The following is a 23333-nucleotide window of genomic DNA, read 5'->3' as shown; positions in this document are numbered from 1 at the left end:
AGACCTGGAGCTTGATGAGCTTGAGTCAAATACAGGCCCGGGCCTGTATTAGAGGATTTACGGTAGCTACACCTCTTTGCCTAGAGTTATAGCAGGCAGAGAACATGCTGGGAAACTCAGGTGTTTTAAGTCCATCCGCGGATGTGGCAGATCTATGAGTTTCTTGTAACAATATCACGTCTGCTTGCACTCTCTTTAGCTGATCAAAAATCTTTAATCTTTTCTCTCTAGAGCCAGCTCCATGTACGTTCCATGAGACAAATCTTAGTGCACCCATAGATGTGTGTGTGCGTAGCTAAAATGTGACGCCTTCATGTGAATAAGATGGAATAAGTATCTAAATGAATAAAATAGTATGTTAATAAATAACAGAAAAGTAAATAATAATAATAATAATAATAATAATAATAAAGATCCAACAGTGTTGGTGGTTGTATTATTTGACGCATAAATTATGATATTGTGCTGTGGATTTAATATATCTGTGTGTGTGTGTGTGTGTGTGTGTGTGTGTGTGTGTCTTTGTGTGTGTGTGTGTGTGTGCGTGTGTGTGTGTGTGTGCGTGTGTGTGCGTATGCGCGCGCGTGTGTGTGCGTATGCGCGCGCGTGTGTGTGTGTGTCGGGTCTGACGCAGTGTTGGAAAGTTGTATGGTTGTGCCGTACATGTGTAAAGGTGCAGAAGCAGGTAAAAAGGAAGGGAAAGTACAGATACAGGTTAAAAAAGAAGAAAGAACTAAAAAGAAAAGGTGATAGGGGTGTGAGGTGGTGGAGAACAGGTGATCTTATCATCAACAATACGGATTTAGCAGCTGTTTTAATCCTGACGTGATCAAGCCCAGTGAATCCTGATAAGAATAATAAATGTCTGACCTGATGTTAGGCTAATACAGCCAGTCAGTCACTCCTCGCTCCTTGTAAAGTTTATTGTCCACATAAAGCTTATCCACCGAGATGACAGCTCTCTTCCCATCCTGGATAAACTTTTTTCGCAGCGGAAAGAGGACCCGGCGTCGATCCAGGATTTCCTTCGGGAACTGATCATTGACGCTGAAATCTTTCCCTTTGAGCTCTCTTCCGTGACTTTTAACAAGATCCTTCTGCTTAAAATTTTCAAATTTAGCCACGATGGGACGAGGTCTTCTGCTGTCCCCTCTTTTAGCTCCAAGGCGATGTACCCGGTGAAAGGTGATGTTTTTTACATTTTCTTCGGGTATCTTCATTTCTGTCTGGAGAAAGTTCTTTGTTTGTTCGCAGTTCTCCGCCCCTCCCGCCTGCTCCGGCAGTCCTGCGAACACCAGATTATCCCTCATGCTGCGGGCCTGAAGGTCCAAAACCGTCTCCTTCAGAATCTTGTTGTCCTGGGCGATCCGCATCATTCCCTCTTCCAGGGAAGAAATGGACTCCCGCAGAGACGCGTTCTCAGCAGCGAGCCACTCAACCTGTTCCTGGCTGAACTCCAGAGATGTTCGGAGGCTCTGAAACTCCTGGTGAAGAACCTCGAGCAGATGGAGTCGCCCCTCAAATCCCAGAAGCCGTTTATCTATAGAATCTAATAATTCTAATATGTCCTTCCGGGGAGATGAGGCCTCAGGTGAGTCCTGAGGACGGCTTCTCTTGGTCCCAGCAGGTGTTTCAGCCTCAACTGCTGATTTCTTCGGACCCATGACGAATAACTCAAAAACGTCGTCAATATAATTTAACAAACTTTCTAAATTTCCTTCACTTACCTCCAGATTGAGTGAGTTATACTTACCAGATTATTTTTTGCGTTGTCAGTAAATAAATTAGGCGAAAATGTGTCTTAATTGTTTGTGGATGTTTGTTAACGAGCTGCCATCAGCTTCAAACGCTGCCGTGTATCCGGTGATCGGCCTTCAGCGCATGCTCGTTATGAGCATATCCGGGTTTTTGGCCGTGTTTACAAGGACCTGCGGAACCGGGTTATTGTGAATATTCGGGTTTTAAAAGGGTTACTGGCTGCATGTAAACGTACTCACTGACAGCAGCTACATCTAAAGCCCTTTTCAGATAGACATTCTGGATTATTTGTGGACAATTCAATCCGGTTTTTAACCGGAACTGTGTTTTCAGACACACCACTTTTGTACCGGAACTTGTCCTTTCGGCTGCGTTCACACAGCAGAGAAAAGTTCCAGATGTCTGACGGCGGCGGGGGGTGGGGGGGGAATCGGACTTATGTTAAGAAGAAGAAAATATCATTTCTATAGCGCCTCTCAAGATAAAAATCACGAGGCGCTTAAGCATAATTCTGCGTACACGAAGATGCATAAGAGACCTGGATGATGAAGCTCAATGGTTAAAGGAATCACTGAAGCGGTGTGGAGCGGTGTGAAGCGCTCCGTTGCGCGTCTAGGCGGTACCGTAGGAGGCGAGTGTCCGTGGTTCGCTGCATGCTACAGCAGCGGGCTATCTAGGTGCGCACAGCGTCCCCCGGTCCCCTCCCCCTTGTCCGGAACTTTACCTCACCAGTCTGAAGCAGCCACCATGTCCGTAACAAGTCCGGACCTGTTACTAGGGGCTTCGTCCGGTTAAATTCCGGAACACGTTATCCGGATGTTTGTATTCAGACAGAAAGGTCTTACGGACAGAGTCCGGAACATTTCCGTTTTTCATGGCCTGTCTGAAGGGGGCTTAAGTGTTTATTCATTTTCCTTTAGACTGAATAGTTGCTGATTTTATCTTGGAGACGTTTCTCCTCACATAAGCTTCAGATCTAAAGCTTGGGTTGTGAGTAGGAGGCTTAGAAGTTCTGGTCAGAAACAAACACGCTGATTGTGATGGAAGTTTTTATTGTTCCTAAAGTAGAAATCTGTTTTTATCTAAATGAAGTTCATGTTCTTGTTCCTTTTTCCCACATCATGTAGCCAGTATCACTCATGGTGTAAATATAAAGGTATGGTGGTCTGTAACATCATGTGTCTGTGTTTCCTACAGATGTTCCACAGCTGGTGCTGGTTAAAGAAGAAGCTCCTGAAGAACAGAGTGCTGGTGTGGACCAGCAGGACCCAGAACACCTCCACATAAAGGAGGAACAGGAGGAGCTCTGGACCAGTCTGGAGGGAGAGCATCTCTGTTTGAAGGAGGAGACTGAAGCTGTCGGGTTTCCTGTTACTGCTGTTTCTATAAAGAGTGAGGATGATGAAGAGAAACCTCTGGTCTCACAGCTTCATCAGCAGCAAATAGAAGACAGAGATGTTCCAACCAGCAGCTCAGCTGACCAGATGGCAGCAGAAACTGGTGGAGGAGCAGGAACTAGCAGGAACCCAGATCTGAACCCTCATGAACAAACATCTGACTCTTCAGAGACTGAAGTTAGTGGAGATGATGATGATGATGAAGATGATGATGATGATGGTGTGATTCGGGACTCTGAGCTGTCAGACTCTGGGTCTGAAACTGGAGATGAAGATGATGACTGGAATGAGAGCAGGTCTTCTGAGTCAGATGGTAAGTCTGTCAACAAGTTCTTCACAAGTGGTCTCTCCAGAGACACGTGAGGGAGACAAGTCATCCAGCAATAAGGTCTTCAGGCTGTTTGGTTCATAAGAAATGTGTTAGAGTGAAGCAACATGTAGACTCATGCAGGAAAGTCCAGAAGAAACCTAAATCATTTAGTCATGATGAGTGTGGAGAAAGGTTTACTACAAATGTAAATAAACAAATCACATGAGAGTCCACACATAGCAGCTGCTGTTCCAGAGTAAGGGCCAGCCTCATCCCACCCATACTCTGCTTCTGGCCGCTAACAAGATGTGTGCGTTTAAGTAATACTACATTCAGTTAATAAACATACAATAACATAATCCCTCCTGTTTATCCGAATAGGATAACCAAACAAAAAGATAATAAAGAATAAATAAAACACAATAAGGCAAACACAATTGACGATAACAAACAGCAGCTTACAGAGACACAAGTGAGATAATGGAAATCAGTGAAATCAACACCATCATAAACTAAAGAAGAGCTATTTTATACATGTTGATGTGAATTTACTGTGATGCAACAATTCTACAATTTAGAGCAGTTCCTGTAAAGAGATTGGGAAGGATTAGCAAGACCGTATAATACACAGAAAACATCAGTAGAGTTTAGTGAAACATCAGATGAATTTAAAGCTACAGGTCGCACACGGCTGTTTCTGTGAATGAGGAACAGGTAGTATCAATTCATGCAGCTCTAACTATGGCAGAAGCTGAGGCAAACCAGGCGTTCTTCATCAAAGGGCTTGTCCGTGGACTGAGAGTCCAGGTTGAAGAATGGTTTGGAACGGTTAGAGTCCTCGTCCGTTGATCAGGATGGTTTCAGTCTCAAGTTGATGAGTTCCTTGAAGTCCAGGTCTGGAATGCAAGAATGGAGTTTGGGATGTGAGAGCGCACAGTTCAACTTCCCAGTAGGGAGACGTCTGGGTCCTTCCATGGCGTGTTGAGGTGGTTGTCCACCTGTCAGGGAGCTGATCTTGTCCCCGAAAGGTCCTTCTGATCCTTTGACCGTGAAACCAGGTTGGAGATTGGGTGCAGGTGATTGAAGTAGTTCTCCTTTTCCAGCGTCTCTTCTTCGCTGTGTCCTGTCGTAGTTGTGTCCAGGGGGTCTTCAGCCGAGGTGGGCGCAGGTTACGTTGTCATGTAATAATAATAATGTCAATGATAATAAATCTCACACGCAAAGTTGTGATTTATTTATTTATTTATTTGCTTTCCTGAAAGAACAAGAGGTTCTGGTAAATTGTTCGGCACCTCAGGAGAGAAAGGCAGCAACTTGCTCACACTGTTAACAGTGGGGATGGGGAGCTGCTGACGTCAACTGGGGCTATAGTCGGACGGTGGAAGGAGTACTTTGAGGAGCTCCTCAATCCCACCTACAGTACGCGCATTCCGAGGAGGAACCAGAGCCGGGAGACCTGGGGATGGACTGTCCCATCTCGGGGGCAGAAGTTGCTGAGGTAGTCAAACAACTACACAGCGGCGGAGCACCGGGGGCGGATGAGATTCGTCCGGGGTATCTAAAGGCTATGGATGTTGTAGGGCTTTCGTGGTTGGCACGTCTCTGCAACATTGCGTGGTCATCGGGGGCAGTTCCTGTGGAGTGGCAGACCGGGGTAGTGGTCCCCATCTTTAAGAAGGGTGATCTGAGGGTGTGTTCCAACTATACAGGAATCACACTCCTCAGCCTCCCTGGAAAGGTCTACTCCAAGGTACTACTGGAGAGGAGGGTCCAATCAATATTTGAATCTCAGATTGAGGAGGAGCAATGTGGTTTTCGTCCTGGCCGTGGAACCGTGGACCAGCTCTATACCCTTGCAAGGGTGATGGAGGGGACATGGGAGTTTGTCCTACCAATCCACATGTGTTGTATGGATTTGGAGAAGGCTTATGACCGTGTCCTCAGGGGCACCCTGTGGGGGACGCTCGAGGAGTATGGGGTGGGTGGCTTTCTGTTAAGGGACGTTCAGTCCCTTTACCAGAGGAGCGTGAGTTTGGTCCGCATAGCCGATAGTAAGTCGGACCTGTTCCCGGTGAGGGTTGGACTCCGCCAGGGCTGCCCTTTGTCACTGGTTCTGTTCATTACCTTTATGGACAGAATTTCTAGGTGCAGCCGTGGTGTGGAGTGTGTCGAGTTTGGTGGCAGGAGAATCTCGTCTCTGCTTTTTGCGGATGATGTGGTCCTCCTAGCTTCATCCAGCTCTGACCTTCAGCTCTTGCTGGGTTGGTTCACGGCGGAGTGTGAAGCGGCTGGGATGAGGATCCGCATCTCCAAATCTGAGACCATGGTTCTCGACCGGAAAAGGGTGGCTTGCCAACTCCGGGTCAGGAGAGAGGTCCTACCTCAAGTGGAGGAGTTTAAGTATATCGGGGTCTTGTTCACGAGTGAGGCCAGGCTCTTGATTTACCGGTTGATCTATGTCCCAATCCTCACCTATGGTCATGAGCTTTGGGTAATGACCGAAAGAACAAGATCACGGATACAAGCGGCCGAAATGAGTTTCCTCCGTAGGGTGGTCGGGCTCAGCCTTAGAGATAGGGTGAAGAGCTCGGACATTCGGGAGGGACTCTGAGTAGAACCGCTGCTCGTCCGGATCGAAAGGAGTCAGTTGCGGTGGTGTGGGCATCTGGTCATGATGCCTCCTGGACGCCTCCCTGGGGAGGTGTTTCGGGCATGTCCTGCTGGCAGGAGGCCCCCGGGTCGACCCAGGACACGTTGGAGCAAGGTCGGATTAACTATATGGGCAACTGGGCTATTGCCCAGGGCAGCAAGAGCACGAGCAAAATACTGTATCAGTAATCTTCCGTTTTATAGAAGAAGAAGAAAATATCATTTCTATAGTGCCTCTCAAGATAAAAATCACGAGGCACTTCACAAAAACAACAACAAAAAGTATAAAAATTGTAAAAATAGAAAAAAAGCATTTTGAAAATGTTTAAAAATATATTTAAAATTAGCAAGAATAAGCAATTGCGATTTAAAAGAAAAAATGTTAGGAAAGAGAGAGAGTGAATAGGAAAGAGGGAAATCAGTGGATCCTGAGGAAGGTGGAATAGGTGGGGAGAGCAGGATAAAGAGAGCGTGGTGAAGAAGGTCATCCAAAAGCCAGCTTGAACAAGTGAGACTTCAGCTGCTTTTTGAAGGAGACCACTGAGTCCACTGATCTCAGGCTCAGGGGGAGAGAGTTCCAGAGTCTGGAGGCCACAGCAGCAAATGATCTGTCACCTTTGGTCTTTAGCCTGGTGCTGCACAACCAGTAGGCTTTGATCACTGGACCTCAGGGACCTGCTGGGGGTGTAGGGACTAAGAAGATCAGCAATGTAAGATGGTGCTTGTCCATGTAAGGCCCTATATACCAGAACCGAATCTTGAAATGAACCCTGAAGTTAACTGGCAGCCAGTGAAGCTGGAGGAGAAGTGGGGTTATGTGGGTGTGTTTGGAGGACTTGGTCAGAAGCCGAGCACAGGCATTCTGAACCACCTGTAGACGGTTCAGGGAGGCTCTGCTCAGACATGTGAAAAGAGAGTTACAGTAGTCTAAGCGTGAGGAGATGAAGGTGTGGATAACTGTCTCAAGTTCAGAGCGGGACAGAATGGGAATTAGCTTAGCAATGTTCCTGAGATGGAAGAAGGAAGAGCGAACAAGAGAACTGACATGAGAATCCAGGGTGAGAGCTGGGTCAAAGGTCATGCCAAGATTCCTGACGGAAGGTTTGGTGTGGGAAGCAAGCTGACCAAGAGAGTCTATGACTTTGGGAACCAGCATGTCTGGGGCACAGATGAGGATCTCAGTCTCATCTTCATTCAGCTGAAGAAAGCTCCCAGCCATCCAGGTTTTGATAGAGTCTAAGCAGGTGTGTAACAGCTGCAGCTTAGACATCTCATGGGGCTTAAAGGAGATGTACAGTTGGATGTAATCTGCATAAAGATGGTAGGAGATTCCTTTGAAGGAGCTCAGGATGTGCTGAAGAGGAAGCAGATAGAGGAGGAAGAGCAGAGGCCCCAGCACAGAACCTTGTGGGACACCATGGGTAAGAGAGGTGGTGGAGGACCTAAACATGGAGACGGTCACAGAAAAGGAGCGCTTAGAGAGATAAGAGGAGAACCACTCCAGAGCAGATCCTGATAGGCCTACCCAGTCTCTCAGCCTCTCCAGTAGCAGGTGATGATCAACAGTGTCAAAGGCTGCAGTCAGGTCCAGCAGGACCAGAACAGAACAGTCCCCTGCATCACTGTGAGTCAGAAGGTCATTAGAGACCCTAAGAAGAGCTGTTTCAGTAGAATGAGCTCTACGAAAACCTGACTGGAAGCTATCATAGATGTTATGTTCATCAAGAGCAGCTGTGAGTTGTTTAGCCACAACCTTTTCCAAGATCTTGGAGATGAACGGAAGTTTAGAGATGGGTCTGAAGCTGCTATGGAGAGAGGGGTCGAGACTCGTTTTTTTAAGAAGCGGGTGGATTACAGCGTTCTTAAAGTAAGCAGGGACCTGACCAGAGACCAGAGAAGCATTAATTATAGAGAGCACACTGCGACCAATGGACAGAAAAGCACTTTTAAACAAAGATGAGGGTAAGATGTTGAGGGGGCATGAGGTCCTCATAGAGTTAACTAGTTTGGTTAACTCAGGCAGAGAAACAGGAGCAAAGCTATCTAGGATGATGGGCCTGGTTGGAGTCGAGAGAGGCGGCGATAAGGCTGAAGGAGAGATGCTAGATCTAACCTTATTGACTTTGTCCACAAAGAAAGACAGAAAGTTCTCACAGTCTGCAACAGAGTGGATGGAGGCTGTAGGAGAGGCAAGAGACACAATGCTGCTGATGGTGTTAAACAGCACCTTGGGGTTCCCTTTGCTGTGGGACACCAGGTTGGAGAAATATGAAACCCTAGCATCTCTGACTGCAGAGTTAAAGGATGTCAGAAGATCCTTTAGGTGCAGCAGATGGACATGGAGATGGGTTTTCTTCCAGAAACGCTCAATTTTTCTGCATTGGCGCTTCAGGCTGTGAAGGCTGTCATTAAACCAGGGAGTAGGGTTCACTGCAGGAACTGATCTGGTTCTGACAGGACAGATGTTGTCCAGAATGGAGAGGCAGTGCTCGTTAAACTGAGATGTTAAGGAATCTGGGTCATCAGAAGAACAGGGTGGATCAAAAGCAGCAGAAAAATTGCTAGCTGTGCTCTCATTAAGAAAACGAGAACTAACCATATGGCGAGCAGGAGGTGGGGACGCAGAAACTGACAAGTTAAAGAAAATGCAATAGTGATCTGAAATATAAACGTCCTCAGGACAAACACTGTCAGCATTTAGACTCAGGGTGAAAACAAGGTCCAGAGTGTGCCCCCTGGTGTGTGTGTGGGACCAGAAACTTGCTGGGTAAAGCTGAAGGAGTCCATAAGGCTGGAGAAATTCATGGCAAAGTGATCAGAGGGATCATCAACGTGGATGTTAAAGTCACCAACAATCACCAGTCTGGACAGCTTCACAGTGGAGGATAGAAAGTCACTAAACTCCTGAAGGAAAGAACTGTTTGGACCAGGTGGACGATAAACCACAGCACAGTAGAACGGGTCCTTACGCCCAACTTTAATCAGCTGCAGTTCAAAGGAAGCAAAGTGACCAGAGGTTGTAGAGCTACATGGAAGATGGTCTCTGAAAACAACAGCTAGGCCTCCACCACGACCAGAACCCCGGGGCTGGCTAAGAAAAGAATAACCACTCGGGCAGAGTTCAATCACAGCAGAATAATCAGATGTTTGCTGCCAAACTTCAGTCAAACAGAAAATCCAGGTTTTTAGACAGAATTAGATCATTGAGCAGGAAGGTCTTATTGTTTACAGAGCAGGAATTTAATAGAGCCATACTGATTGAGGAGGAGGAATCAGAAACTACAGAAACAGCTGGAGTTAGTGGACGTAAATTAGCAGGGTTAGATCCACGGTGTTTATAAAAACCACTTATGGAGGGAACAGGAGGAGAAACCACTGAGGAATGAGGATAAACCGACCTTAAAAAACTTGGACGGAGAAACCGCGCTGCAACGTGGCCTGGCGGACATGCGGAAGTGGAGCTCAGGTCACCAAACAAAGGACAAGAAGCTAGAAGATCGCGCCGATGTTTACTAGATAAACCACGCTTTAAGAGAAGTCTTATTCTCACCTGGATTCCTGCTCGTTTACCTCTTTTCCTCCGACGTTTTCCCGGGACCGGGCAAACATCGCTAGAGGTGCGCAGCTCTGGATCGTCGATTGCTTCCGGGCCAGTGCGCCATTCAGGTAAACAAACAGGAAGGTACGTCCTCGGTGCATCTTGGGCTATCGTGAATGAAAGGAAGGATAAAAGAGTCTGGCGATCATAGGAGATGGTAGCAGAGACACTACCGAAGAGATCGCAGACAGGAGCAAGGTGGAAAAGAGGAGGTTAGTGGAGAAAAGTTTGAAAAAGTGGCCGGTGACCGCGGCGAAGCCAAGCACAGGCGCCATCTTGCCGACCGTGTGTTTATATTAAACTAGTGTGACCGTACGTCCTCTTTTCCCCAGATATGTCCGCTTTTCACTCTGTCCGGGGGGGGGGTCTTGTATTGATGAAAATGTCCGGTTTTTCATCCAGGAGCAGGGATCGAATTATGGGGGAGATGGATATCCTACACATCCAGGGGAGCTGGATAAAACGTTTTCTACCTATATTACATCATTTATGGACTTTTGAGCAGAGAGCACACATAGCGATGATCGTTGTTCCAGCGCACGGCCCATTCTCAAAGTGGCGCAACCCAAAAACTTAGCACATGATAGTTCATGTCCGCACATGTTCTCTGCTTTCTGTCTTATTTGTGCCTGAAGCGCTCTGCTACTGCGGAGCTCATCACCTGTGCTGCAGTGATTTCACCTCACTGACGCAGCATCGAAACGCGCTCTCCGCTTTGTGGTCTGGAGATCCCTTTGATCTGCCCAGAAGTAACTGATGAGGTGAAAAAGTAAGAATCCAGGCAGCAGTTTTTCTGGAGAGTTTAGAGGAGATGCAGGAAGATGAGAGACAGACAGGACAGGAAAATAGTTAAATAAAAACAAGAAAACAAAACTGTCGAAAAGTAAAATGTAGGTAGATTTATCTCCACTACACGTTTTTACCTGTATAAAACAATAAGTTACACACATGTCATATTTATACATCTGATATAATTCAGATCACCTTCAACACTCAGTCACACACCCAGGGCCGTTTCAAGGCATTTTGGGGGCCAAGGCAAAATGACCCCCCCCTCCCGCCCCCTTAACTGGGCTCCCCAGAAGCCTCTGTGTAATTCATGCCCTCTCCAGTAGTGTTAGTTATACAGTGTTTATAAAAGCCCCTCAGACATTACTGACATGTTCTAATATTATCAGATGAAAAACTAAATTATCAGACATGCTGTCTCATCTGCTGCTTTTCTAAACTTGCAAAAAGTAACAAAACAATTTGAAAGCCACTATTTGTGGATTCTCTGAAAGTTTCCATGGAGTGTGGGACAACTTATTTTTTCATTGATCCTATCGTCTAATCTCACAGCTGAAACAAGCATCCTTAATAATCTGCACAGGAAGCTTACTGATGCTGTAGTAAAACAAAAGGTATAATAATTTAGTATTAATAAAACCTTGTTGCAGCACTAAAGCAGAAAAATGAGATTTTGCAATAAATATGCAAAATATTTACATATGAATTGTTTTAGAGCCCTTTTATTGGCAGAATCTGATATTAATTTAGTTCTTACAAAAAAATGGGTCCCAACGTGGTTTGTGTGGCGTTGCCATAGTGTGACGTCATAGGCACAGATCCCCTGTCCTCTTGTTTGGAAATGGAAATATGATCACCCTATATTAAACAAACTGTCCACCCGGGCTTTTGCGCGGCACAGAGACGCTTCGCTGCCTATGACTGAACGTCAGTTGAGAGTCAGTCTCATGCAGACTGACCAATGAAGAGAGGGCCTTAAGTTAAGACCCTCTTCTCATTGGTCAGTCCACACGAGGTGGGTCAAAGGTTACCCTGAGCGGGTTACGTGATGTCAGGCATTCAAATATTGAGTATATTTACTGCATATTACATTAAAATATTCTGTATGTGACCACATTATGGTGATCCTTGGGTCGTGATGATGGGGCCCTTGAATATTGTTGCCCAGGGTACAACAAAGTGTTGACCTGGCCCTGCATTGGAGAGTTTACATCTCCAATCTGGTCTGGGAACGCCTTGGGGTCCTGACGGCGGAGCTGGTGGAGGTGGTCGGGGTGAGGACGGTGTGGAGCTCCCTAGTTGGGATGCTGCCCCCGCAACCCGGACCCGGATAAGTGGAGGAAGACGACGACGACGGCTTTCCTGAAATATTTAGAGCTTTTAATAGTTTCAATCTGTTAGATTGTTACTGATTGCAGCTACATTTAAGTGCTTCGGTTTTCCTTTTGACTTTTGTGATGCGTCGTGCTTCAGCATGTAGATGTAGATTCCCAGTCATCCTGGACACCATCAACCTAAGAGAGTTAATGAAAACATCTGGACGTTTCTGGTTATTAACTCTCATCCAAGAGACGTTTTCAGCTCTAAACCTTGGGTTGTGAGCAGCAGGGTTAGAAGTTGTGGTCAAAAACAAACACACTAATTGTGCTGAAAGTCTTTTTTTTTTCCTCTTTAAAAAATAATTATTTTTTGTCTAAATGAATACAGGAGTAAACATCACCAGTAATATTAGTAACATAAATACTATTTCAGGTAAGAAATGGCCCCCAGTATGCTACAGCCTTACTCAAACCCCAGTAAAACAAACCCCAGTGAATGGATCTGGGCACCAGAAGATTGAAGGACCCTGGAGGAGAAACACTTGATGAGATAATTTCATAACAACATTTCTGCTGCATTAAAGAGTCAGATCAGCTATTTGCTCTTAGCAGTGGTTAATTAAAGTATTCAAGCTGAGATAAAGCTACTTTTACCTGCAGCTGCAGCTCTTTCTAAACATTTAATCACAACAAACTCATCAGAGCAGCTGCACTTATGACCCACAACAATAACCTTTTTGGGATGGTTACAGTATTTGGGAATATTGGAATATTTTCAGATGTTTCCATGTTTGCTGTTCTGAGTGTTACAGGCCTTGAGCAAGACTCACTAGGAGTGGTGGACCCGCAACATAACCAAGACGAGACCATCTTAAAATGATGAAAATAAACTTTATTTGGAACTCCTGGACTCTGCGCCTACAGGTGGGATGCTCCAACAGGCCTGTAGGGCTGATGACAAAACACAAAGTGAGAGGATTTAATCCACTATCTCAAATAATAATATCCACTTAGGGAAAGAAAACTGTTTTTCAACAATTATCGGAAAGTATATTTAACCCTATTTGGGAGTAAAATCACTAAGGTGGTTTGATAACACACAAAGGGCGTTGCAGCCTGAATCTCTAAGGCCCTACTCCCAACCATAGACTGTACATACTGGACAAACGGATTCCATTGCCTACAATTACACGTTTGTTGTCTATAATGGGAGGTGGCCACCACCGCCATTTTGACCGTGTCACAGGTTCCGTCCAGCCCAGACAATTCCATAAAAGGGAAGAGAGGAGGCGCTGAGGGTGTGGCTGTAAGGCTGGGCTCGAGTGACGACACCCAGGCGAACTAGCTACGAGCTAACCTGAAGCTAACCCTGGCTAACCCAAAGCTAAAGCGGAGGTGGGAGCCGAGCTAACGGATGTAGCCACCTAGCTTCAACCCAACCGGAGCTAACTGGAACACCCATCGACCTGAACCTTACACGGAGTTTAGGTGGAGGTTTTCTGCGCCTGTTCGTGAGAAGTACCTGTATTAAAAAAGTTTTAAATCGGTAAGTTTATAATTTATTTCCGTAATGAATACATTTTGCTTTGAGCAAGTTTTCAGTACCGTTTTTTTCGGCGCTATCACTCCTGAGTCGCACCAGCCATTAAATGTATCATGAAGAAGAGAAAATATATTTAAGTCGTATTTTGGGGGGACATTTTATTATCTTTCTTACAAAATCTGAGACCAAGCGTTTCACATTGCAACACAAGCACCGGTAACCATAACAGAATGAACAGCCAGCAGAGGAGAGGATGGCGGTGTTTCAAACCCTCCCGGCCGGCGTGGAGAGCTCATTCTTGGGCTGGAGCCAGCCGTCAGCACCCCGCCACAGGCTCTAACAGATGCTGGCGGTGTTTCATATATTTCCAAAACGTAATACTTGTTTGTATCTTGTACAGCCAACTAGCCTTTATTCTGGACTCAGTACAATTTACCAAAAGTAAAGAGACATTATACAGATGAAGTAAGCACAAGATAACTTACTGGAAGACACAGAGTTATCATCAGAACCAGAACAAGAGAGCCTGATAACAGTCATGTGAAAATAACAGTTAAAAAGTATGTATGTATAATAGAAATAAAAATATATTAGAATTAGTGTAACTCACTGTGATCCAAACAAATCAGCCATAGCTGATTAGTAAATATGACATGAGGTTTGGGAGTTTAAGTTTCATTCTTTTATTACATTTTTTTCTTAGATCTATTAAAAGGTCACCATGGCAGCCTGTGTGTCAACGTCAGCTACACAAAGCAGCAAGTGTAAGTAGCAAGTACTTGTCTTAACCACTTCATGAATGGTTTTGTACTTTAAACAGCTAGGCCAAACCTGTTATTTTTTCTCCATAGCCATTTGCATCATTGGAGACAGCTACGTGAGGCGTGGTGCCCAGAGAGCTGCAGAGACAACCTTGGCCTCCCTGACGTCTGTGTCTCTTGGTTTGGTTGGGGCGGACCATCGACATACATACATGTGCCGACACTTTGCGCCCTGTTTTATAAAATGTAGTGTTAAAAATAAATGTTTTTGCTCAATTACTGGAATTTCTTTGGTTAAGACAAAAGTGAGGAATAATCATTTACAAGTTATTTGTACAACAGGCCCATTTTAAATCCCAACAGTTTCTTAGCAGACAATAGAAATGTGTTCTTTACTAACTTTACTTGGTTTAAAAATCTTACTAAAATAAACTTGAGTGCCGTATTGCAAAACCCAATCATACTTGTTATGTAAACATTAGCTTTGTAGATATTTTTTACAGATATATATTTGTGTGCAACAAAAACCAAACTTTAATAATTTGTCATTCTTTATTGAAAAACAACAAAATACAGGTATACAGAAGTGTGGGAAAATGATTATGTGAAAGTATTGCACTATAAATGAAGTGAGATGAGATGAAGGTGAGATGAAGGTGGACGCCAGCGGGCTGGACGCCGGACGAGGAAACCTGGAGACGGATCGCTCAGACAGGAAGGGAAGAGCTTCCTCTTACCTTGATGGAATTAAAGTTAGCCGTCGTCTGAACGCCCAACCGTACGGTCTGAGGTCAAAGGTCACAGGAAACACACACCAGTCAGCAGTCATACAGATGCATAAAGATAACTGTAGCCATGGCAACCAGCTGACATGTCCCCACTTTCACCAGCACCTGGTGCCTGCCGGGTCACCTGAATTCCTGTGTGATGTCAGCACGGTCGGCCGTGACTGCGGCCATCAGAGGTGACCTCTGATCAGCTGAATGAACTCACCTTCCAGGGTGACGCCATGTTAGAGTCGGCTTCATCCTGTAAACAAACAAACAAATGAGTGGTAACATAAACACCACGTCTGGTTCTGGTGGAGGCGGAGGACAACACGCACCTTTCCAGGAGCAGAACCCAGATGTTCTTGTTGCTACAAACAGAGACGAGCAGAGTTAAACCAGGAAGTGAGAGGGACCAGCTGCTGCAGACAGGTGACGCTCACCTGAGCCTGAACCATAGGAGCCTCCTCAGCCATCAGACCTTCTGACTCCAGTTCAGATGCCACCTTGTTGATGTCCCTCAGGCGGGGCTCGTTGGCCTTCAGGTCTTGCAGGACAAAAGCACCTGCTGATTACCTTGTTGCTGTCGGGTTAACAGGTCTGGTGTTAGAACGTGGTGGATAAGAATGTTCTGACGGGCCGAGGGTTCTGAACTCACCCTGCAGGACTGGGCCTGCTCCTTCAGGGCCTGGATGCTGCTGCCGTAAGCCGACAGGTCCGACATCAGGGCCTCGTGCTTCTTCAGGAGAGCCTGTGGAGCAGAACATCAGAACCTTCAGCTCGTCTGACACAAGTGGAGCTTTCTCGCAGCGATGGTCCAATCGGATCCGCCACCGTAAAACAAACCCTGCTCAGTTCACCGCAGATGCAGCTCTGCGGGTGTTTAGTGGAAAAGCGTGAGCCTTCTGCCAGCTGCCACGTGTCATGGCTGCTCTGCAGCGGGAACACACATCACAGCTTGTAAACCGTTTGAAATAAGAGCGACGGGAACACGTTTGTCATCACTTCCTGTGCGAGGCCAGCACTTCTACCCCTAACCCATGAGACGCTCAAACGAGCAACGACGTCTGGTAGACAACCGAAGGAAATGACAAATACAGAAACACTAATTATGAAGGACTGGAAAGAGAGCAAAGAAAAGCGATTGGAGTTTCTCAGGAAGGGACTTCCATACCTCGGCCAAGTCCTCGTCTTTCCCTTAGTCTGGACTTCCAACGATAGGCTCCTTCTCCCTCATCCAGGACTCGGCCTCATTAGCATCCGCAAAGTACTGCTGGGCCTGCAGAGAGTCCTCCAGGTCCTGCCTCCTCTGGGACGCCTTGGCCTTCAGCGTGTCCCAACGTCCATGAAGCTCCCACAGTTTAGTCTTCACTTCCTCACCAGCGAAGGGACCTGGACCCAAAAAAAGTGAGCCAGAACCTGCAGACACCTCAGAAACATGTCAGGACCAGACCTGCTCTACCTTCTTCCACCATGGTCTCTCCTTTCTGGGTGACAGCCTTGATGCGAGGTTCATGACCTGTGATCTCAGCCTACAGAGCCTGGTGCTTCTTCAGCAGGTTCTGGACACCAATCAGGTCCTTCCCTGAGGACACATGTTAGAGTTCAGCATTATGCAGTAGACAGACCAGTTTAACCCAGGGCTTTCTTTCTTCTACAATCTGCTCTTTAACTGTATTATTTCCTGCTATTTCAGCTGTTAACTTTATTTTCTCTCTAAGTGTTTTTCTCCCCAGAAGAAGCTACAATGATGTTCTGCTGAGCTGTGGTGGCCTCATGGAGGGGGCCATCGTCTAGCACACTGCTGCTAACCACTTAAACATTCTCCCTCTCCTGATAGTAACATTTTACTTTCTTTGATGTTGGATGTGGTGCTACTAGTTTACCCGTTTAATTATAGATTCACTAGGATAAATACAATAAAGTTTATCTCTCGCCAAATAGAATATTTACTGTGGCGAGCCCGTGAAGAGGTGTAGGAGAATGCGACACATTTGTCTGTTAAAAAGTCTGTTATGTACAAAAAACACAATATCATCACACTATTTTGGACCGATACATGACGGTCAGGTCCGGCTTGGGGAGAAAATATGACACGTCTTTCAGGATGGACTTCATCTTTGGTAGCTGGCGAAGCCGGGAAAAGCAGGATCTAACCACCTGGCTAATGTGGGAGTCCATCCGCATCTCTGGGTCCAAAACCACCCCCAGGTTAGTGATGGTTGGCTTCACTAAGCTGCAAAAACAGGGTTGCAGGACAGGACTAACTGCAGTGGGAGAGGGAGGAACAAATATTCCAGTTATAAATATTAAATATTTGAACAAATAAATATTTGTTAAAAGGAACAAACTGATGATGACTTTAAGATTAGAGGAATGTTCTAGAACGGGTCTGGAACCAACGAATGCCCTTTGGATCAAATTTGGATTAAAAAAATAGCTCATGATTTTATTTATGGATGGAATAAAAATACAGGTTTTAAGCATCTTCTCAGTATCTTCATGTTGCACGACTTTCCACAGCAGAAGGACACAAAAACGGCCAGAATTATGATTAGAAAGATTTACGTTTTAATCTCAGAATCCCAACTTTTCCCAGAATCTTCACATTATTCTATGAATTCAGAGAAAATATACATTTTTCAGAGGTCTCGCTCCCCTGTTGTGGATATTTCTCAAAATTCAACCATTTTTTCTTTTCAAAAGCTTTAGTAAGAGTTTGGACTCTAAACAAGTTACTGCTTGTCTACACCTTCATCAGATCTGCTCATAATAAAACATTTGGGTTATATTTAATGTCTAGAGGAGATGCTCTTCCTGGGCATTAAGTTATCAAAAACAGATAAAAGTATTTTTTACCATAATTTTAACTGCTATCAGCTGATAAAAATAATAAAAAACAGCCTGATCATTAAAGGGGTGTAAGTGAAACCGTGCGGATCACACAAACCATCATGCTGTCTATATGACTTTGAAAATATATAGTTTAATTACAGTTTGATTTATTTGACATCTGTATAATGTTTATTATTTTGTTTTTTCCCCCTAAATGCCTAACGTTTTAGTTTTACATGAATATTCATCACAATACATAAAGTTACACATTTTAAATTTTAATAGGGGAAGACTGCAGGAGGGAGCGGTAAAATACAGAAATCCCCAGCAAAAACAAGAAACTTTACGAGTCTGATGAAACCCGCTGGAGTTCCTTCAGCAGGCCTGGTGGCAGCTACAACGACCCAGTGGCTGTGCTTGGTCAATGTTATCGAGCTCAGTCCGGCTCGGCCGTGAACGAGCCGAGGCGACATCCTGCTCTGCTTAAGAAAAAGTGTTATTTTCCGCTTCAGAAGAAGCGTCCGTGTTTTACGCTTTCTCAGAGACATGTCACGTTGCTAAGTTGTTAGCGCCGCGCGCTAACACGTCAATAGTGCAGCATAGCCTGCTGGAGCTTTTAAGGGTTCAGATGAAAACACCCTACCACTCAGGCTGCTTACACATCGATATTAAGTTGTCGCTGTTGCGCTCACGCCGTAATACAGTATTAGATGCGGTTAAAGTCAGACATGAAAAACTCCACGAGCGGTCAGACCGCGCAGCACCTAGGCGCAGCAAGTAGGCGCCGCATCGGTCGGGGATTACCGGATGAAAGAATGGAGCACAGGTGTCCCTCCAAGCGGCGCGCTGCGTCATCTTTCAACCCATTTTTATCTTAAATGCACTGGGTTTTACCCTTTTACCCATCGAAATATGCCCTATTAATTATTTTATCGTATTTTACATTTAAATTTCATGGTTAAACAGTACATGCTACATGTTAAAATGATAGTTAGCTAGCTACTTCGGTAAACTCAGCTAGTTTAAAGGCAGCAGTGACATAAAATACAAATATAGATTTTAACTTACCGAAAAAAATGAAGTGGAGACTCCTTGGACGCTCTATTAGTGCAATTAATACCACAGCAAGTCATTTTGTCCAACAATTGCACCAATATTATCCTAAACAGAATTCACAAGCACAGAGACTCAAAATCCCGACACAGTTTCCAGGAGAGACCGAGGCTGTACTGAGGCCTTTCCACAGAGCTAGCTCTGTGGTCACGTGGGTCTGAGGCGGCGGTCACGTGTGTCGGATGCTCATTAATTATACAGAATTTTAGGCTTTCAATACACTTAAACAGAAGAGTGAGAAAAAAATTCACCCCCCTCAGAGTTGTCATGAGTATAAACTAGATAATTTAGACAAAAAACCATTTTTTGAACCAGGCTGTAAACATGTTTATTTCTGCTGTGAAAATGGCATTTTTAACATGGGGGTCAATGAGGATTTGCTCGCTTCTGGTACCAGCCCCCAGCGGATGAGGGTGGAACTGCAATTTCTCTTACTTCCGGGTTGGGACCATTTTTAGAGCGGCATTGTGGGGGCTTGCTCCCAACCAAAGCCAGTGAACTCAAAATACAAAAAGTGAGTGGGCACTCAACAAGTATTAATTTATCATTAATACAAAGGCTCTAGGACCAACAAAGGAAGTCGACAAATGAGTAAAACACAATCAAAGGGGTCTAAGGAGGAATATTCAAGAGAATAACACTCAAGGAGACTACGGAGGATTATTTACAAAAGGAGCTTTAAACCAAAATGTGACTGGTGGAGGGACGTTAGTAATGACAGTCTATTAATCAACTTCTTGATAAAATAAGCTTAGTGGTACTCTTCACTCGCTCTGACTCCAGCCAATAGGGTGTAGAACCCAACCACTTGGAGAATGCTCTGGATGTCAGCTCAGAGATCCTAGGAAACTCGTTCCAACCAGAAACGCAGCTTTTCCCTCTCGGCACCTCTCAGTCTGGTCTCAGTCACAGCTCTCCAGCTCAGCAGTTCAGCCGCAACCGATTCCTCTATATGCCAGCTCCTCTCTCCAGCTCCTTCTTTACTCAGCTTCAAAACCTCTCGATTCACTGCGCTTCTCTCTCCAGCTGCTCTCAGTCTGGCTTTTCAACTGTTTGTGCAGACCTCTTAATCAGCTGATGTGCACCAGCTGCCCTGTGGGGAGCAGCAGCAGGCCAAAGGGTTCCAGATAATGGTTCCCTCTGGTGGGGGAGTTTAGCTGGATCATGGGGTTCACCTCACAGGATGAACAGAGGGAGATAAACTCATCAGCCCAAATACAGGGGGCTGTAACATGAGTGTGAATTAGTCTCATAAAATGTTTAAAAATATATGATGGTCCCTAATCATTTTTGTCAGGCATATTTTTTCGTTTCTCTGAGCAGAGACTGTCTAAACGTCATGGTAGAAAATAGTTTGCATTTAGCAAAAAATCATGTTGATGAGTTTATTTTAATTATTCCAACAAGAAGTATGTAAATGCCAGAGCAGGTCACTACAAACCCCACAGACGGGAGGGGGCATTGTAGTTGTCACCTTTTTCCACACCCCGAGTTTGCAGGTATGTTACCACCAGCGTAATTAGCAGTCTTACTGTATTTACGCTTATCCTTAGCCAGCAGTTTCAGGTAGGATTTAATGTCGCCCGCTCTGGCCCCAGGTAAACATTTGACTATGGTTGCTGGAGTCTCTGCCACGTTTCTGACTATGGAGCTGCCAATTACCAGAGTTGGGTTGTCAATGGGTGCATCACTGAGTGACCCCAGCAGGGTCTAAAAAAATCCTGTCACAATCTATTTTTATCTGTCAACGTTTACTGCAGTTACGTTAATCACTTCAGACAAAAAGTTGGGTTGGGCATCGTTTGAATTTGAACGATTCCCCTGTTTCAATTCCAGTTCCTAACGATTCCTGATTCTTTCAAGGTCAAAAACATTACATTTTTCAAATGAGCCAACTAACCACAGGTCCTACTTGGACTTGAATTTTAATTCTATGAACAATAACATCACCTTTGTTTGGACTAAAACGTTTTCAAAAGAGAAACTAAAGAAAGACCGTCAGTGTGTTTATTTCTGACCATAACTCACAGCCTTCTACTCACAACCAATGTGAAGAGGCCTCTAGGATGAGAAGAAAAACGTCTTCAAGATAACCAGAAATGTCCAGCTGTTTTTATATTAAAGCTCAGGATGATCATGTCTCACCTTTATGTTAATATTGTTTTATTTGATGCACTCTACTTTGAACTTAACCAATCCAGCAACTGCTGCATTTTAATAACTAGTATTAAAGGTGAATACACCAATATTTGCACAAGAATAATTTTTGTTTTAAACTCTCAGTGACACACTTTGCAGGGGGGGGGTTTGCATTTAACTTTTCTTGGCGTCTGGAAAAACATCTCCTTCTGCCCCCTTTATTTAGGTCCAATATCATTACTGGGCTGGCCCTATTAAACACGTTCTACACCCCTGCTTAGTAGACTTAATGAAGGATTTTTAAGCCAGTATAAAAATGACTGAAACACAAATTTACATATTTGGCATTATTGACCAATATCTTTGATTGAATTTATTTGTTAAGACCATCAAGATGCATTACAGTGAACATTATAATAAAGTACATGTTTCTAGTGCAGAGAGGAGACAACCCATAGAAGCACTGATTTGATCTCATTTCAGAGAAAAATAGAACAGATCAGATGCATCTAATAAATAAAATTACTAACATAAACTCAGGAATCTGTTTCTTTGCTTCATTGTTCTGGTGCTGAAATTATCACTAATGCAGATCAAAGGAGATACACAGATGAATGCACCTCTTATTTATTATTTGGAAATTAGTGGGTGTGGTTTACATCAATACATTATTTTAAATCTGAAATTGATAAGGATTGATCAGAAGTTGCTATGTGTATTGTTTATTTGAAAACTATTTACAGAGCAGCCTCAGAATTGAGATTAAATATTTTTGATCACAATAGTAAAGGAACTATTACAGAACCAGTTTTTCAGTAAAATCAGAACATTAATATTTAAGTACATGAATTAATGCATCTGAACTCATGCAGTAGGAACTAGGAAATATGAAATACTAGAACCATTTTATTTTAATTTGATTAAACTGATTTTTTCCTAATGTTGTTGGAATTTTTCCCACACACAGTTAGGGCTGTCGCGGTTGAGGAATTCCTCCTGCGGTGATTCAGGGTGGCTTAATATTGTGGTGTGCGATATTATTGCAGCACTTTTTTTTATTGCAGTACTATCTAAACATAATGTTTACACATTTAAAAAAGGTTAAAAATTGCCGTGCCTTCTTTTATAACACTTTACTGAATGCAGATCAAAGGGCAGTAACAACACAGATCGCAGTAACGTTTGTTTCTCCGACAGTCGGAGTCCGACTGAACTTAAAAACAACAAAATTCAGGAGAAGGTTAACTTTTAAATGCAAATTTGGCTGCAGCATCTAACAAATAAGAAACAAGTCCCCATTTTGTTTAGTTGTTTAAAATCAAGCATAAAAAATTACATGTACCGGGCGCGGGGCACTATCATTTCACTTTCACACACAAGAATGACGGTGCTTTATAGCTCGGTCACGTCCTTGTTACCCACAAGGAAAACCAGCATGTTAACCATGTACGGTTTGAGAGAGGATCTGAGAGGGGTGGCAACATTTCCAGCAACACTGAAAACCCTCTCGGACGGTGCGCTCGTTGCACTAACGCACACGTACTTGCGTGCGACTCTGGCGAGCAAAGGGAATCTCTCCCGGTTGTTGCTCCACCATGTCAGGGGGGTTTCTTTAGGGTGGATGCATTCCTCCTGCGAGTGAGCTCCAGCTAAGCTCAAACTCTCTTCGGGACGGTTGCAGAAGCAGTGCTTGTCCGGGACTTCAGCAGGTCTCCGAGCGTTTATTTATTTATTTTGCCGCTGGTGGCAGCTCTGTCTCAGCCAAGGACTCTGGCTGCGCAGCAGCTGACATACTGAAAACGAAAGTGCTCCCAAAGGAGCGAAGTAACATTTTGTTTTGATACCAGTGCAGCCATCCTTCTCAACATGCATCATTGAGTTGAATCAAGTTCAGTAATCGCGGTGGCCCATGATGCAGCGCGGTGGGTTTCTTCATATTGCGATATTTCATTTTTGCGGTTACCGTGACAGCCCTACATACAGTTAAACAAAACAATGTTGATTGAGGTGTGTGTGAGAGAGAGAGAGAGAGAGAGAGGGAGAGAGAGTTGAAAAAAAAAAACCCGACCAGAGCGGGGGCATGCACGAGCCGTTTTCAGCTCTGTCTTGTCAAATGCACCACGTACGTTACGAAAAAAGTAACTTTAAATATTCAACCGAAAATGAGTCGAGCTGAAGAAAACCTAGGGAGCACTGAAGAAACGTCAGCAACAGTGAGGCAAGCACAGAGATCCGTTACTGTGTGTGTGTGTGTGTGTGTGTGTGTGTGTGTGTGTGTGTGTGTCTGTCTGTCTGTCTGTCTGTCTGTCTGTCTGTCTGTCTGTCTGTCTGTCTGTCTGTCTGTCTGTCTGTCTG

At 44.6% G+C, this 23333-nt stretch overlaps 1 protein-coding gene and 2 long non-coding RNA genes across 3 annotated transcripts in view; 1 reads left to right on the top strand and 2 right to left on the bottom strand.

The window, feature by feature from the left end:
- The window catches only part of LOC107373531 (gastrula zinc finger protein XlCGF57.1-like), a 47004-nt gene that overhangs the window by 17705 nt on the left and 5966 nt on the right, over positions 1-23333 (top strand). The window contains exon 3 of the mRNA XM_070548220.1: positions 2956-3468. Coding sequence (XP_070404321.1) covers positions 2956-3468 — 513 coding nt within the window. The remainder of the gene's footprint in view (positions 1-2955; positions 3469-23333) is intronic.
- LOC139066203 (uncharacterized) lies at positions 14595-15447 on the bottom strand. Its single transcript, XR_011519149.1, has 3 exons — positions 15335-15447; positions 15230-15262; positions 14595-15153 (listed from the first exon to the last, which is right to left on the bottom strand). It is a non-coding gene; the product is annotated as an uncharacterized lncRNA (long non-coding RNA).
- LOC139066205 (uncharacterized) lies at positions 15465-18928 on the bottom strand. The gene is made up of 4 exons (XR_011519152.1): positions 18795-18928; positions 16354-16476; positions 16066-16283; positions 15465-15642 (listed from the first exon to the last, which is right to left on the bottom strand). It is a non-coding gene; the product is annotated as an uncharacterized lncRNA (long non-coding RNA).

The sequence above is a fragment of the Nothobranchius furzeri genome, chromosome 2 (genome assembly GCF_043380555.1).
Source record: "Nothobranchius furzeri strain GRZ-AD chromosome 2, NfurGRZ-RIMD1, whole genome shotgun sequence".
Classification (NCBI taxonomy): Eukaryota; Metazoa; Chordata; class Actinopteri; order Cyprinodontiformes; family Nothobranchiidae; genus Nothobranchius; species Nothobranchius furzeri.
This window is presented reverse-complemented; position numbering and strand designations above follow the sequence as displayed.